This window comes from Triturus cristatus, chromosome 8 (genome assembly GCF_964204655.1).
Source record: "Triturus cristatus chromosome 8, aTriCri1.1, whole genome shotgun sequence".
NCBI lineage: Eukaryota > Metazoa > Chordata > Amphibia > Caudata > Salamandridae > Triturus > Triturus cristatus.
In genome coordinates this window covers 1,695,115,515-1,695,134,187 of record NC_140591.1, presented here as the reverse complement: position 1 = coordinate 1,695,134,187, position 18,673 = coordinate 1,695,115,515, and the positions used below count along the sequence as shown (strand labels likewise).

General features: G+C 46.3%; 1 protein-coding gene across 1 annotated transcript in view; it reads right to left on the bottom strand.

Annotated features, from left to right (window-relative positions):
- Positions 1 to 8,458: 8,458 nt before the first annotated feature.
- The window catches only part of LOC146808627 (NACHT, LRR and PYD domains-containing protein 3-like), a 318,459-nt gene continuing 308,244 nt past the window's right edge, over positions 8,459 to 18,673 (bottom strand). Inside the window, exon 5 of the mRNA XM_085624016.1 lies at positions 8,459 to 8,666. Within this exon, the coding sequence (XP_085480142.1) occupies positions 8,459 to 8,666 (208 nt within the window). The remainder of the gene's footprint in view (positions 8,667 to 18,673) is intronic.

Genomic DNA, 18,673 nt, shown 5'->3' with positions numbered 1-18,673 from the left:
ACTAGGTAAGGAGAACCTGGCCAGAAGGTGGGATCCTACCTTGAGTCAATGCGTAGGAGATATTGGATCTAAACGTAACGACAAAAACGAGGACAGGGTGTCAGGGTAAAGTAGAGTGATTCCTGGAAATTAGTAACAATGGTAGATCAGGAAGGAATATCACCTCTATTGGCCACATACTATGCTGCACTGCAGATTTTGGGGTGAATGTAAGACATTGTTCTGCATTCTGTCCATCAATTGTTGTTTTTGCAGCGGACTACAGATTTTGGCATTTTACTTAGTTCTGGGGGCTTCCCGTCCCTCATTTACCTCGAAAAGGTATGTTCTCCAGATTTTAAGTGTGAGTCTCAACATCTTCTCTCTCCACTCACCACTCAGCCCTTTTCATCGTATCCTCTACTCTCGTCCTTCTCGCTTTCTCCTTCACCTTACAACACATGCTCTCCCTATTTCCCTCTCCCCCTCATCCTTTCTCCATCTGGAGGTACTTCTCCCTCCCTTCCTCTTTCTCACTCCAACCGCTCACCACACCATTTCTGTGTATAACTCACCCATGCAATGCATAGTCACATTGCACCACCTCCACTCGTGCTCAATATTATGTCTGATCAGTCACTGGGTTCCCTCACCCCACACCTTCATGATGTGTACACACTATCATGTCACTATGGGTTCACCACTGGTGCTCACCCATCCACAGTTGTCGCCTTGGACAGTATCATGTGATCATTGTCATATCCAAGTGACTTAGATATTGTTTTTATTACATATCCTTGCAGCCCTGATGAAGGTTTGGGGTACTTCCCCAGACGAAACACGTGTGGGCTGGGCAACCGTTCAAGATTAAAGAAGAACACAAAACAATTTCTGAATGTTTATTGTTTCCTAAATTATATGCATCTACATTGCTTGTTTGTATATTCCCTAAAAACATATGTTCTGCATCAGTCAACTTACACACACTCTTTTCATTATTCTTAGTATATTCACTACAGAACATAATGGGAGTTTTATATTCCCCTGAATGTTTAACCTTACAACTTCAGATATTCTTTCTATTGTAACATTAAAATGTATTTCATATTCTTCCACAAAGTCTTGGTTCATGATAATTGTGAAATATATATGAACGGGACAAACCATACAATAAAGGTAGATATACGTAAGTACCTCGTTCTGAAACAGAAGTAGGGAGGATGGGCAGATATCCCAATCAGAAACATTCACAATTATTTACCCAAATTTTCCGTGAGTATTTTCCCCACTAGTTCCATTAGAACTAGCTCTATGAACTAACTTAAAATATTTAGTAAGATTAATATTTTGTGACCTATTTAAATAGTTTGAAGCATATCCAGCAGGGGAGTATAAACTCATCAAGATACCAATTAATATATCAAGATAAAAATCATAAAATGTATGTTAAGAGCCCGGCAGAGGCCGTTTTCGCTCTTGTAAAATACATTCTCTATAAAATCTTGATCTTAAAAACAAGATGCAAATTCAATTTTCTCTCCAAAACTGTTAGAATCAACATTGTGTGGGCAGTGATAAAAATAGTCTTTGGACAATACTTTTCAAGAAAAAATGTGGGAATCTAAAAATCTAGAATATGTTGAGCAGATAATTCAAGCAGTTCAGGTGTTGAAAAAATTATATGGGCAAAGAAAACAGTTCATGTAGACCAATGTTCAGTCCAAATGAATATTTAAGCTGGTTGAAAATGAGTCTTCTAAAATGCTGGCAAGCGGAGGTTCTTCAAACAAACATCGAATGCCTCTCAGTTCACTGCCTCTTTCTTCTGACACAATCCATATCAGATACGCCCATTCCGGAGTTGTGTACTTTTTGTTTGTTATTCTCACTCTTTTTCACCTTCTGATTTCAGATTTGCAGTCTCTGTCATTTAGATCTGTTACTGCTTCTGCAGATTGTTCTTCACTACTCTTCAGACTGTTGACTCTTTGCATCACTCTCCCTCTTTCTCTCACACCTTCAGACCAATCAGCTTTGATCTGCTTCAACCTTACACATTAATTTGCTTCGCCTCCACTGTTTTTATTGTCTTTAATTTGCACAACTTGCAACTAAAACGTATTTGTTCTTAGAAGTAAAAAATCTGATTTTCTTGATTTCTTGAATGATGTTACACATTCTGTCTCAAAGACCTATACACATTCTGTCTCACAGACCTACACACATTCTGTTGATCAGACATACACACATGCTGTCTCACAGACATACACACATTCTGTCTCACAGACACACACACATTCTGTTGATCAGACCTACCCACTTTCGATCTCACAGACATACACACATTTTGTCTCACAGACCTACACGCATTCTGTCTCACAGACATACACACACTCTGTCTCACAGACACACACACATTCTGTCTCACAGACCTACACACATTCTGTTGATCAGACCTACCCACTTTCTGTTTCACAGACATACACACATTCTGTCTCACAGACACACACACATTCTGTCTCACAGACCTACACACATTCTGTTGATCAGACATACACACATTCTGTCTCACAGACATATACACATTCTGTCTCACAGACACACACACATTCTGTTGATCAGACCTACCCACTTTCTGTCTCACAGACATACACACATTTTGTCTCACAGACCTACACGCATTCTGTCTCACAGACATACACACACTCTGTCTCACAGACACACACACATTCTGTCTCACAGACCTACACACATTCTGTTGATCAGACCTACCCACTTTCTGTCTCACAGACATACACACATTCTGTCTCACAGACACACACACATTCTGTCTCACAGACATACACACAGTCTGTCTCACAGACACACACACATTCTGTCTCACAGACCTACACACATTCTGTTGATCAGACCTACCCACTTTCTGTCTCACAGACATACAACATTCTGTCTCACAGACACACACATTCTGTCTCACAGACACACACATTCTGTCTCACAGATACACACACATTGTCTCACAGACCTACATACATTCTGTCTCACAGACCTACACACATTCTGTCTCACAGACACACACACATTCTGTCTCACAGAGCTACCCACATTCTGTCTCACAGACTTACACTCATTCTATCTAACAGACCTACTCACATTCTGTCTCACAAACCAACCCACATTCTGCCTCACAGACCTTCACACATTCTGTTAGACCTGGCACCTTGTCGTGAGTCTCCCTTCCACTTTTTGTCGCTGTGCCTCATGTGTTTTGCTGGTGTTTGCCGCTCAGAGCACTGTGCCACTGCCAACCAGTGCCACAGTGCAAGTGCTCCCTATGTAAAATGTATATGTTGGTTAGATTTCATGATTGGCTTATTTGGTTTACTATCAGACCCCAGTAAAGTGCACCAGGAGTGCCAGGGCGTGTAAATGCAGATGCCACTGGTGGGCTCGCAGCACTGGTTGTGCCACCCACAGAAGCGGCCTGGTAAAATGTGTCTAGGTCTGCCATTGCAGAACCTGCGTGCAGTCTGGTACTGTCATGCTGACTGGGCAAGTGCACCCACTTGCCAGTCCCTAAACATTCCCTTAACTTCATATTAGTCACCCCTATGGTAGGCCCAAGGGCAGGGTGCATTGTAAGCATAAGATAGGACAAGCCCTGATGTGTGTGGCATGTCCTAATAGTGAATTACAGCCATTTTCATTTTTCACTATTGTAAGGCTACCCTGTTCTCATAGGCCAGAATGGCCTGTTAAGATTATTACATCCTATGATCCTAACAGGCCCAGGGAACATGGTAGAAGATCGAGTTTAGTATGCCTGAACTCAGAATAATAAGGTACATCTTGTAGCAAGGTTTATTTAATATTCTGCATTTGCAAATGCCACTTTTAGAAAGTTGGCATTTGCTTGCCTAACCCCATTTCAGCCCGCCTCTGCGTGATGTGTATCTGCTGTCTGGCTTGTGTGAGTGACAGGGCTGGGGAATCCCAGTGGGGCAGGGCTAGGTAGCCTGGTGGTGAATAGAAAGATTGACCTGTAGATGGGTAGGAGGAGTACACCTGGACTCTGAATAGGGTTGTGCTCTGCCACCACAATGCCGGATCCACCCCCTTTGGAGCGTCTGATGACTCTGCCCTGCACTCTGAAAGAAGAAGCCTGCATTGTGTCAACAAAGTGATCCAGAACTGGACTGAACTAGGCAGGGCCCCCTGGCCTGGGAGAACAAAAGAAATGTAGTATAAATGTAGGAGCCCTGCCCCTAAGAGATTAGATCCTGTCCTGCCAAGAAGAAACCTCTGTCCGACGAGGAGGAACCGGGAAAGCTGCATGGAGGAGTACTGTCCCTGACCTGGGGGATTGGCCTGCAGTGGTTGCCTTGCTACTGAAGAAGAGGAAGAAAAGATCAAAGAAACTTTTATTTGACTTGTGCTAAAGATCTCCAAGGGCTTGTGAGTGAGCTTGCCCCCTGAACGAAGTCCCAGGACCAGTGGACTTCACTGCCGTGAGAGAGCGCTGGAAAACGGACCGTTTTCCCTGTAATCTTGAAGAGAACTGCTATGTGCGCTTCCCGATCAAAGCGTACCCCCCTGAAGCTTTCACCCGCTGTCCGGCCCGAACAAAGTGACTGAGGCCCCTCTATGAGCCGTAGTTCGCACCGTAACGGAAGGACTGTGACCCGTACTTGCTTTTATCCCCCTATGAACCATACTGCCAGCGTACGCTCCTTTCCCCTGCTTTTGGGAAGGCTGCGGCGCGTGTGGTGGTCGCGTACGTCTCCCCTGTGCGGAGCGTACGAGTGTTCGTACCCAGCAGCTCGAACTCAAGGTTACCGATCTAACAGTACGGCGCGAACGCCGCAACAAGCTGGAAAGTGCCGTACGTACGCACCGTCCCCTGAGCCTGCACACCCAAGGTCCAACGTACCGTAGTACGCAACGCCAGGAAGACACCGCATCGTACATCGCGCTGGATGCCGACGCAGCCTTCATGACGAATTCAACAAAGATAAAGGTACTGTGCCAGATCGCACCGTAGAGTGTACGCTCCTTCTTGGAGTGCCTTCAGTGCGTGTGAGACCCGTTCCCAGCAGTTCTACCGCGTACTAACGTACGGCGAGGAACGAAGCGCACAGAACTTGTAAATCTACGCTAAGCCAAGAACTCTTTTGCTAAATAGTATTGTGGGCCCGTTTACACGTTATTGGGTCTTGTGATAAGTCTGATTCTATAAAAGAAGTATATTTTTGATAAACCCAGTGTGGAGTCCATTTGGGGGGTGTCATTGAATTATTGTATGTGGTCACAAATGCTTAACCATTACGCCTGAGATAACGCCTTGTCTGCTCGCGCCAAGCTACCTAGAGGGTGAGCAGGGGTTATTGTTAGAGTGTAACCCCTTACCCTGACTAGAGGAAAGGTTCCCTGCTTGGCACAAGTACCTACCTGTGCCAACCAGAGAATCTGGATTCTAACATATTCTGTCTCACAGACTTACACTCATTCTATCTAACAGACTTACACACATTCTGTCTCACAGACCTTCACACATTCTGCCTCACAGACATATGCACATTCTGTCTCACAGACCTACCCACATTCTGTCTCACAGACCTACCCACATTTTGTCTCACACACACACACATTATGCAAACCAAGCCAGACAGAAATGGTGGAGGCAGGTCAGGCCAGGACCCTAACCAAGTGGCAGCGGAGTGATCTTATGCTCATAATTCTCGTTTATACAGCACTGTGCACGCAGACTTGGTGTTTACTACTGCTTAACAGAACCAGTTTTATAAACCTAGGTAGTCATGAACAGTGACAAAAGCTTTGCAATGGGTGGGGTGAGTGCAGTAATGCTGCCACATTACTCACTGAAGTACTAGGACAAGTGAGGAAGAGTTGGAGTAATGAACATTACCAGTAAGTAATCCAACCATAAGCCACCCGGGTTACCCACCACTAGTACCTGCTGTTATTCATAGTGCGCCGCAGCCAGCGCCAGGATACGCTCCCGGGTGATACTGCACTCTACAGATCCGATGACATCACTATAACACTGCGGCGCGCAGCAGGGCAAACACGTCTCCCGGGTCCATTTGTGATTAGGTGCTCAAACCCGGATTATTAATTTTTAATTTAGTGACTTGTAATCTTGTTTCTCCCATTATAAAACCGGAACTACAAGTCCCACAATGCAAACAAAGAACCTGCTCAAAGCAGTTAGCCATACATTGACCTTTGGAATTTGGCGGCTTTGATAAAACACCAATATAGAAAGTAATCATTTCTATGTCAGTTTTTCGCGTAAATGGGCCCCTGTTTCAGGAGGAGTCATACCCGAGTACACTGTGCTGGGATTATCACAGCTCATCACCACCGCACGGGCCCAGGGTCAGCTGTAAAATAGCAGGGGTCGAAGGAATACAAGCTGCGAGAAAGTCTGTTGAAAGCCTGGCTCTGTAGTGCTCAGAGGATTCTTAGTCTCATTAAGAATATTTGATTCAGGAGTCTCCAACCAGTCGATCGCGAGCTACTGGTATCTTGCTGACACCTTCAGAGTAGCTCGCAGCCTTGAGTTCATTTGTAAATAAGGCTGGGTCCATGAAGTCTGGCATCTGCCATTTACAGTGAATGAAGACCGTGTTTATTTCAGTCAGGCCTCTTCAGCCGCAGTCAGCAAGACCTGGTAACGGTCAGTGCCCAACTCTGATTTATGACCCCGGATGGGGCACAGAGGGGAAGAGATGAAGGACTGATGGTTTTAACTCAAATAAAAGTTGATGTCTACTCAGTAACAGAGCGGAGCGCAAGAACAAAATGTTTCTGAATGCTTTTAAAGGGGAGAAAATTTAAAAAAAGACCTGTTATTGAGTTAACTCTTTATTTTAATGTTCTCCCATTTCAACCTGATGCGTTTACACACAGCAGGCATCTTGCTCTTGGTGGCTGGTAGACATGACATATTTATATCTGAAATATATAGCATTTGGGGATAAATGTAGGCAAAAATTATTCCATATTATGAAAGACTTTTCTGCCTTTAAATTTCTCCAAATTAAATAAAATACTTGTTTGTTTGTATTATACATGTAACAATGCCACATATGATGAAAGGTATGTCCTGTTCTATGAGTACATGCAACACAGGCTCTCAGTCACCCATACACATATATCTCATTCATGCACACACACGTTCATACATCTTCACAGACCACGCTCTCATTGACATACATGTAGTGCTGTCATATTGCCCTTGGTTCATGTATTTTGTTCAATCCGTATTATCCGGCTCTATGGATGTTAGGCTTTGACTCAGTGAAGCCGAGTGTGGGGGTTTTTGGTAACAATGCATGAGTTCCTTCGCCTTTAGTAGATCACGATGATTTACAGACAGTAGCAGCTCTCACTACAGAAAAGGTTGGAGTCCCCTGGGCTGACTGAAACTAAAAGCATTCAACACCGACATCTGCTTTTGCATGTAGACAATGATGCTTTCCTGAAGGTTGTCATTTAGGTCCACAACACCACTTGGAAAATTGTTCAATTGTTCTTTGGGGTGTGAACCCCAAACATCTAAATTTGCTTGTGGGTTCACTGGGTCATCCAGGCAAGCATTGTGAAAGACTGTCAGGGGCCCGGGGCACCAGCAGACATAACGAAGGGCCTGACCATCGTGCTTGCTGCCTACATGCCACCCACTCACAAACGCAAAGACACACAAACAGCTACATACAGCCACAGACACACACACACACACAGCCTCACAGACACACATAGACACACACACATACAGGTACACAGAGCCACACAGACACACAAACACAAAGACACACACACACAGCTACACAGACACATACACAAACACACAGCCACAAACACACACAGCCACACATAAGTACACATAGACACACACACAGCCACACAGACAATGGTACACACAGCCACACACACACACACACACACACACGACAGGAAATCTCGCACTTCCAGCAAAGATTTCATATGACAGTAACGACCAGCTGTCATTGGGCTGTCAAGAGGTTGAGATCAGACTTTAAGAAATTATTAGGGGTGTTCCTCCTACACCCCCTTCAAGTTACGCCCCTCACTATATATGGTCAGAAGTAATTTCCTAATTGTTCTGTCCATGTCCATCTTTACTATGGAAGTTTAAGGCTAGCAGCGGATCTGTGAATGGGCGGAGTGTCTAGTAGGAGAAGATGCCAGGGCAGTTATGAGCAGATGTGTCTGTTGTTGACATTTTAGTCCAAATACTTTAAAAACAAGCTTTAAAATGTGCCCTTCTGTACCATTAGGGGGGCTTGTTCCAAACTCGGTCCTCGGACTTGGGTACCCCCACTTCACAAACCTCACTTATTGTACACATTTTATTGTCATGGAATGGATGTGCCTTTCTCAAGAACATTATAAAATATATGTGTGAGCCCAACCTACAATAAAATTGTAGAAATCAGTGATGTGATGATAAAAAGTGCACAGGTCCATACCCCAAGGTCTGTAGTTTGCAGCCAGGATGTTTTAGGCCTTCACACAACTTCTTCACTCCAGTGTCTCCCAGCTTATTGTACTCCAAGTCGAGCACCGTGAGAGATGTGTTTGTTTCCAGGACAGAGACGAGGTCTTTGCAGCATGAATCGGTGAAGGAGCAGTAAAACAACCTGCAGGACAGAAGAGACATGTTGAGGAATAAAGCAGAGCACAGACAGGGGCGTCACAACTTCAGTTTTATCTTTATTTCCTTCCTGTTCTTGAATTACTCCCCTCTAGTGACACCCTTCCCCCCACTTCACATATCCAACCACGTCCTGTTTATAAAGGAATCTCATGAGGGCAGTTCTCAGACTGGCAGAGGCAGAGCTAAATGGACATATTAATAAAAATATTAATTCACGTTTAATGCTGGAGACCCTCTGCTGTGGTGTGAATGGTCAACTCACAACTTTAGCAGTAGTTGCAGCTAGTTGTATATTTACACGGGTTGTGATGCACAGAGAGAGATCTTTTCGTCAGAGCTCCCTGCGACACGAGGTGTTTACTCTGCGGTGTAGGAAAGATTGCGGGCTTTTTCCTCTGGTCTGTTTCCTGCGGCGAGCTTATTCTGTTTTGCGCGTGCATGGATTGTGTTCTTGAGTATTAATGTAAATAAATCATCAAACCACACCATTCAGGGGAAGGATGGGGTCCTGCACTGACTTACTCCATCAGGGCACTCTTTTATGCACTTTTGCCTCCAACATGCTACTTGTTTAACATTTTAGGGCCACCACTCCAAGACTGAACACATACGCCTGGAGTCTGGTGTCCCAGTTGACATGCAACCCTCTGGAAGCCAAGCACCCCCCCCCCCCCCCACACACACACAGACAGACATACTGGGGCATGGAGTCAGCATTCTTTTGTGAACATTTTGCTTCCACTCACCACGCCATTTCTAAGTGCTGTAAATAACTGTTACTCTTACTTAACAAAACTGAATTTATCTTGCTAGGAAGGATAAATGTCCCTGACGCTATTTAAACCCGTGCCCTGCAGGTCATAGGAAGATGTCAGCAGTTAAAAGGATTTCAAAGCTATATGTGCTCAGGAAACATTTCTTTCAGAACACAAAGGAAAGGTGTGAGAAAGTGCCCTCTTTCTGCATGGTATGCCCCAACTTTTTGCTGAATTGCTGATGTTCTTTGACTGAGTGTGCCCTGGGCTCTTGCTAATCAGGTACCCTGGGCCTATGTTCCTTTGCTAAAACTGCATTGAAGCCTAAACCCAATTGGCATCCCTGGCCACAGGTAGGCCCCTGTTAAATGGTACCACAGGTACCCAGGGCACTGTGGCCAGGGAAGGCCACTAAGGGCTGCAGCACTTATTGTGCTACCTTTAAAGGCCCTGCACCTTTTCACCCACACACTCCCTTTGCAGGCTGCGTGTCTTGGTGCAGAACAAAGTGAAGAGTCGACTTGGCACACATCCCTGTGTGCCATGCCTAAAACCCACGGCCCTGGCCTAGATCAGCCACCCCTCTAGCTGGGTGCCCTATGCCAGTGGTGAGGGTACAGGTGCATGAGCCCTGTACCCCTACAGTGTCTAAGTCCATTCTTAGACATTGTAAGTGCAGTGCTGCCATTAAGCGTATATGGTACTGGGAGTTTGTCATTACGAACTCCACAGCACCATAATGGCTTGACTGAAGACTGGGAAGTTTGGTATCAAACTTCTCAGCACATTAAACCCACACTGATGCCAGTGTGGGATTTAATGTAAAATGCACAACAGAGGGCATCTTAGAGATGCCCCCTGAAACTCGACCAACTTCTAGTGTCTTGACTGAGTGGCTGCGCAGGCTGCCACCAACAGACATGTTTCTGGACCCCTGGGTCGAGAGCCTGCTGCTCTCGGGGGCCTGAAACAATGCACATCCTGGGACGAGGTGCCAAGCCTCCTCCCTCAGGATGGGCAGGGTTCATGAAGGGGAAGCTTCAAAGGCATGCCGCCTTTGTGAGCCTCTCCAGAACATTTGCTGCTTTCAGCAACTGGTCCTCACTGGTTCTACCCCCCACTTTGGGTGGGAGAACAGGGGGGAAAAACAAGTGAGGGAGAGAGGTGTGCCCTCCTCTGCCAAATCCACCCCTAAGGTGGGGGAGGCGAGGTGAAGCACAACTCTGAGTCCCTGCCATCTTGAGGATGAGGGACCCAACCATTCAGGGACAGGCTCCTGCTCCCCTCCCAATGTAGAGTGGCAGAATAGGGGATGTACCCACCCCAGGGAAGGGACCCATCGGTCCCTGCCCTTTACCTACCTGTAGCACCCCTAAATCTAGTATTTAGGGGTAACCCTGAACCTTGCTTCCTCAGATCCAGAAACAACAAAAAAGAAGATAAGAAGAAGGAATGAAGAGCTGTGCAGAGCTAACAAGAGGATGACACCCACTGACCTACAGGCCTGTCTCCCCTCAAACCAGCTCCTGTGAAATCCCTGTGTGTCCTGCAGCCAGCAACCTCAATAAACCTCAGAGGACCTGCCTGCCTTCACTTCCAAAGACTGCTTCTTCCGTGAACACAGGAGTTGTTCAACTGCAACCTCTGGCTCCGACCGAATACTGCGAATCCGCCCCACTCTGCACCTGCCGTCCACAGCCCAAGCTAGAGGTGGAAAACACCACGAGGAGGTCCCCCCCGGTGATCCTGACCCAAGATCCGGTGACCCCTGACCTGCCTCAAGCCTCCAGCCGACGCCTGCAGCCTCAACCCAGAGAATCTCCTCTACTGCGACCAAGAGCGGGTAATACTTTCCGCCGCCCAAAGGCACCCCTGCACCCGACGCCCCATGGCCTTGTGTGCCCTAACCAATGGTGCCTAACCAATCAAGACATCCCAATGTACCCCTTGAAGTGGTGGTCACACCCAGAAGATCTTCGCTCTCCAGCCTGTAGTGTTTCTTACGACCGGTGTCTCTCCATAGCAAACAAAAGGGCACCTGACGCCAAAACAGCACTCTGCACCCGGCCGCCCCAGTGCTGCTGAGGGTGCATCTTTTGTGCGAACCTTCAACCCCATTTGCCATGTGCTAAACTCCAGGAGCTTTGCTCCCACAGCCGTGTGGCCTGCTTGCCAGCAGCCACCAACCAGAGACCCCCTATCCTCCATAGGAAAACATTGGGCCTCAACACTTTGCACCCGGTAGCCCTAGTGCCGCTGAGGGTGTAACAAGAGTGCATCACTGACCCTGGGGGACCCCAGAGTCTAACCTCAGAACCTTAACTCCCACAGTCGATAACTTACCTGTGAACCGATAACCTGTTTTTCCTCCATAAGATAACATTGACAATTTTTTTCCAAAAACGTTTCTAAGTGTGGAGTTTTGAAAATCTGAAAATATTCTTTAAAAATCGCACAAATAACCAAAACGTATTTACTCACCTGTTTTCAGGAAATGTCCCAGTGCTGAATTCAGGTATCCAGCACTGAGTAAGAAAAGTAACGTAAAAAGTAACTTACCTGTGATTTACTGAAAAAGCCCATTCATTCCAATGTACTGTATTTGCTAAGTATTGCAACCCGCTGCATCCCCTGTAAATCAAACAAAGTACAATCTCTACTGCATTTTCAAACTGCTCTACATTCAGCAACTTATTACTGAAAAGTATTTAATGCTTACCTGTGCCAGACTTGCTTGGTTCTAAAATAAAACAACAGTATATATTGTTATACAAACACAATTGGCCTAGAGTTCAGTTCTTGAGTGTGTGAATTCATTTCTTGCCTTAGTGTGTACATCAAATGCTTTACACTGTCCTCTGATACTGCTCGACCACTCTACCACAAATAGAGAGTAAGGTTCTATCTAACTTTGACCACTGCCTACCTCTGGAGTCACCTGGACCCTAAACACACTATACCTCATTTTGGTGGGGTATATATATAGCCAGTTTGCTACAAAAGGCTCGTGGGAAACGCAGTGGCCTCTCTGTGTTTGACTTCTAGACTCTCCGCTGAATCACTTGAGGCTGCCAAGCTTCTGGTGCATGTGCCATGGACAGGCTGACAGTGCCACTATCTAGAACACTCACAACCAGACTGGGCCTGTGCCAACATATACTTACTCCGTAGATTTCATTTGTAAAGGTAAATCAGTAAAAAAGAAAATTTGTGAGGTACTCAGCCTTTTTTACTCAAAGTCTCTTATCAAGTTCTGTGGTTATGCTGAATAAGCATCTATGTACGTCATTATCATAATAATTCTCTTTTATTGATGGATTAACTACACTTTCACAATTGTCTTATTAACCTTCTTGCTTTCTCAAATTTGCTTGAAAATGCAACATCACGTCCCCAGCCGCCACTGCAGGACAGCACTGCTCCCTTCAACGATGGTGGCGTTTGTCCTGCACTTCTTCTCTCATCACAAGATGGCAGCCTTGACCCTTCGACATCTTTCCATCTTACAGCCATTAAATTCCTAATTACACAAGATACAGCTCATTAAGCTTGAAGTCACAAATTGTGCCCAGCAGTGCCCCCTGTGTCCCGGAAGGTCTCCTTTACGTCCCTCCTACAAGCTGTGACGGTGATAAACAGGGGGTGTGGTGAAAGTGGCCTCTGGTGTCAAGAGTTTATGAAGTGACAATCCTTGACAAGGCCTCACACACAGATCCGCCTCTGGGGGTGTCACACACATGCAGACAATGGTCACCTCTGACATTTCCAGGAGGCACGGGTGCAAACTGTACCCCACCTGCTGCAGAGATCCAAGTGCAACATTTAGGACAGAAACCATGTGAGATATCTCAGTGGGTTAATGCACGTGTCAGAGTCCTTTGGGCAAGCTGCAGCCATTCATTTGAATGCTGTGTGTTTTCAGTGGCCCTGCAGCCGTGGGAGGGGCCCAAAAGGCAGAGGAGAATGAACACGGAATTATTCCCAGCGCTTCCCCCGATGGCTGGGTGCTCTTGCGCACATCCATCCCTCCTGCGGGGCTCTGCGATGCTCTCCTACAGAACAGAAGCATCAGCTCCTCAGCAGCGACGCGGGGCCACGAGCAGCCCAGGGCCTTGTCCAGGGAGGGGACTCCCCGTCACCCTACACATGGCCACCAGAGATACACAGTATTGCCTGAAGGGGTCATTTGTTTGTAGTGCAGTGCAGGCAGGGTGTAGCGCAGTGTGACTGCAGTGTGCAGTGGGACAGGAAGGCGCTGGTTATAAGGATGGAGGGCAGGAGGGCAGTGCTGGTGGTGTGCTGAGGATACAGGGGAGCAGTGGTGGGAGACAGCAGAAGTTGTAGTGTACAGGAGGGTGCCTGTGGTGTTGTGGGCCCTAGGCCTACATACTAATAAATAACTGACGCAGACACAGTGTTCCTGGTTACTCAACTGGCAACGAGCACGTGCACTCGGGCCCCTTTATTAGCCGGGTCACGTCACTCGTGACGCCGGTGATGGATGGGTGTGGGGTGTGTGTGCCCACTCCCATAGGGGAGTGGCTACTAACTCTGTGCCTGTCGAGACACTAGAACGTGTCTCGCAGGACACAACATTCCTCCCAAATTTTAATAAAAACAAAAGTTCCCTAGTCCAACCTGTAGGGAGAAATAACACTGAAATATACACCACAGGGTCCATCAGTTTCTCGGGTCAAGCATCCAGAAGACAACAGACCAGGACTGGTGACTCCAACGGTAGCAGGAGGATCTCGGCAAGCCTTCATCGTTTAACCTGTGTGATTCAGGACACGAATGCTTTTCTTGAAGATGTCCGCGGCACTTTAGTAACGTGTCTGTGGAATCATGCCCTTTGTTCCCAGGTGGCTTCCTTTCGCTGACCTTGAGGATGGTGTGTGGTGATTAACAACAGTTCCTTAGCTGGGTGCGTCAAGATCATGGTTGGAGTCCATGGTGAAAGTTCACTGGATTATTTCTGTATAGCCGGAAGTCTCTATGAGGCTGCTTTGCTGTGTCCGGTGACCTGTCAGTGGAACAATGTCTCTTCCAGCTCTCCGCCTGGGGACGGCCCTTCTTCGGGCTTGCCACGGGACTGCTGATAGGCTGCAATTGGGGCTGTGTATGTGCCGGCTCGGGGCAGCTGCAAGCCACGAGGAGCCAGTAGCCGGTCTCTCGCACAAACCTCAAGGGTGTATGGATCTTGGTCAGGACATGCTCTCGCTGCCGCAGTTCAGGTGCAGACCAGGTTAGCAGGTAGCCTCTGAGTTTTCTTGTTGGCTAGTTTGGCAATAGCATAGGACTCCGCTCCATGTGACTTCGAGATTGTGTCGGTTGACGCACTTGATGAGGACTTGCATGTTGGCGTTGCCAGCCGTGTGGTGAATCTGGACGATGGAGGGTGACGACTTGCCTTGATGGGTGCAGGCATCTAGTCGGGAGTTGATCACCTGAGGCAGGGAGTGGCCAGGTACTTCCGTGTTCTCTGGGGAGGCATTGGCATTTGTGAACTTGTGCTTCTTGGGCTGTTGGGACTTTGATGACGGTGGAGTGATGAACATGCTGAGGAACGTAAGGTTTGAGACTCGGTTGGCGCAGGCTGTGCGGCTTACTCTCGGACTCCCGCTGTGCGGCTGCCAGTTCCTTCTCGGGCTATCATCCTCTTCCCTTGCTGTTGCTGTGTCAGGACTCACTCCTGTTGTAGCTTGGGTTCTCTTCATCGTCCGGCCCTGTCAATCGTGACATCCCCTTCTGGCCTCAGTTGGTTGTCCGATTCTTGGTGCGGACCCTCCGGTCACACTTCCACATTTCTTGCTGAGTGCGGTGTCATGTACACGGCACAGATGACATGGCTGCCATTGAGCCTGGACGACAGGTGGTGACGATTAACTAGGAGATGAAGCTTGTGGCTGGACGTCGTAGCCACATGATTGCCTCTTCTGGATCTTCTCTTGCACCTCTGGCATTTGCGGTCAGGAGCAGGGATGCCTCTCAACTCCAACTGCTGACACTCGGGGCTAGACGGTCTCACTGTGAAGCGATGGGAGCAATGCGGTTTGCGCTTGCTGCGGCTTACTGTGGTTCTCCCTTGGTGCTGTCGCCAGGGCCGTCGGTCTACCTGGGTGGCTGTCTGGTGTCTCTGGAGGTGTTCTTGGCTTGTGGTGCTTCGAGTCCTCGTGCTTCTGCTGGAGCGGGTAAAATGGTTTTGTTTTGGTGTACCCACTTCATTTTTGTATGTTTATATTAAAACGAATAATTAATTAATTGTAATTCTATTAATAGTTTGATGAGTGACATTAATCAACCGTATTAACAGAGAGAATACACGTGGGAATGCATCTGCATGGCTAAAATGATATGTGAATTAAATACGCACGCATATTAATATTATAAGTGTTGCTTTGTGATGTATTTGTGATTTGTGCTTAATTAAATGAGTATAAACTGCTTTAAATGTTGCATATTGCTAGATAAATGCATACACATAAGGGTATTAGTAAGGGTATAACACTGTTTTAATTATTTCAATGTATTAATTACGTTTTTGTGTTTTCTTTACTTAAGTTGACCATTTGGGCCTGCCACAAAATGGCTGCCGACTGAATCGGACTAGACAAAATGACATCACTGGTGAAACATGGAGGAATGAGCCTGCGCTGACTTCAGCAACCGTGTCCCCTTGGTGACCTGACTCAGCCGTGCCCAGCGAGGCCACCCTGGGCGAAGCGCCAGTTCCCCTGGATGTGACATAAAAGATACTTTAGTTTAATGAACTTGACATCTCCTGACCCATGAACACTTTTCCCGCATGGGAATATCATCAAATGTTTCCTGATGCACTAAGATGTATTCCAATGGACCAATCATTGCCCCTCAAAATGTTATTTGTAACATTCGGAATGCAAATTTTACTATAAAAATGGTAGACTAGAGAGGGTATGTGTTGTAGCGGATGGTGAACGTCATTTCCATTTCTTGATGTTATGCTGACGAAGAGGACGGTGACTCTGCATGACGAACCAAGAACTTTGACAGACTGACTGATGACCAGACTTTGACTTAGAAAATGACAATTAGCCAGAATAGGTAAATATGACGAATTGAGATTGAATGACCAAGATTTAACCTGCATTTTGATTAGATAAAATTGATTATTTCATTTAAAATGTGTGATGGGTTGTTATAACATTGAAATGTTCTGTTTATGAAGTGTTGATAAATCATTAAATTCATCTCAACTATTTAGATCCGATCGACCCTTTTGAATGGAAGGGATGCTAGGAGTAGTATAGGGAAAAAGGATATCTCTTCCAAACCAGAGTTCGGAGTCAATTGCCTCTTGAAACGTGCGGATTGTTCGATGGAATGAGTGTTGGTGTTATGGGCCCCACCAGCGTGTGAATTGTGTGATGTGTGTGACTGAGAAATTGTTCGATCTGTGGTAATAGAGAGGAATTGAGCACTCAGATCTGGATCAGTTTTTCTGGTAGCAAGACGATGGTTTTATTGTTTTGGTTTAGTGATTTTTGCTTATATATATAGCTTATTGATTATTGGTTTGTATCAATATATGTACTAACACTCTATGTTCAGTTGCGTTGAGTTTTATGTAGTTGGTACGGCTTCTGGGACGTAGGAAGTCGGTGACAGTTCCGTAGTAGAGCAGAGGTAAGCGCTGCTCTTGGGAAAGACGGAATTGTTAGGCCCTGTATGCACACAGGGGAAACGTGTAGCAATTGAAGTTGCACGTCGCATTGTCTGGGTTTGATTCGGTAGCATCGCCGTGTGTTGCCATTAGAAAATTTCTGTGCGTAAGAGAAGTGTGTATGGTAGCGAAGGTTACCTGTGAAGTTCTGGTCTTAGGTACCAGGGATCCAATTGGCATTCCGATAACCCTTATCACTGGAAAGGTAATAGGTACTCTCTGAGCTTGTAAGAAGGACAAAGTAGAGGTAAGCGCTGCTTTGTTAACGAGGGTTATAATTCTGTAGTAGGACAGACATTTCGCTGTTCTCGGGAAAGACAGGATTCTGTATGAATGTACTACATTTTCTGTGTGAAAGCGTGTGTATGAAAAGGCATTCTGGTTAATTGTGAAACTCTGATTTTCCTAAATCTGGAGAAACAGTTAATTGATGCTTGTTAGAAGGGTGAAGTAGAGGGATGTGCTACTTTACCAGCGGAAGTAATGATTCCGTAGTAGGGCAGAGGTAAGCGCTGCTCTCGGGAAAGACGGAATTCTCGTGAGAAAGGTCTATTGCTGTAATTTGGTTAGCAAAGCGGACAATGGAGATGTTTCTATGTTGTAACTAATAGAATTGTAGAAATTGAAACAAAGGTCGATTGAGTAGTTTTGTAAAGGAGGGGTAGACAAGAGTCAGGAGCAGGAGCAGCCGCAGCGACTGCTGACGTCAGAAAGACCGCGCTGGGATTGGACAGTGGGTCGGAATAGCAAAACGCCCTGATTGGTGCGTTAGTGTGCACCGCGCAAGGATTGGAGAAATACAGGGTGACGTAGACGCTCCAGGATTGGTGCGTTGGTGTGAGTCGCGCTGGAATAGGAGGATTGTGACAGTGACGTAGACATTCCAGGATTGGTGCGTTAGTGTAAGTCGTGCTGCAATCAGCGCCTTGAGACCCTTCCGGGTGAGTAGTGCGCGTTATAAATTCCTTGATTGATTGATTGATTGAATTGGACAGAAAATCCGTACAGTTGTAAGAAGGACTAGCGGTACACGGAAGACAGGAAAATGTATTATCATGCGGCAGAAAAGAAGAAAAAGTCCTTGTTCAGCAAAATAAAAGGATGGTTTGTGAAGGACAAAAAGATTGTGACGAGGGAAGGACAGTTACTTCCTCCGACGAAAACACCTGCATCCTTCATGGTTGCCAAATACGGATATCATACTTGCATTTGGTTAGACAATTGGGTGAAGAATACGAAGGAGGACGGAGTCCTAGCTTTCCCTGAACATGGTTCATTTAATTTGGCGATTTTGAGAAATTTGAGGGAGCGGATGATGGGTTTAGAGCCAAGACCTAGACCGACGCAGTTTGAGGCATTGACAGAATGGGAAGATGAAATGCATGAGCGAGAAAAACAAAGAAGTGGCAGTAGATATAGATATATGTTTGGGCGACAGTACGATCGTGAGACTCATAGTGACCGAATGAGAAGATGGCGAGATGCAAGTATGACTGAAGGACTGTTTCCCGTAAGAACTGCAGGAGAAAATGA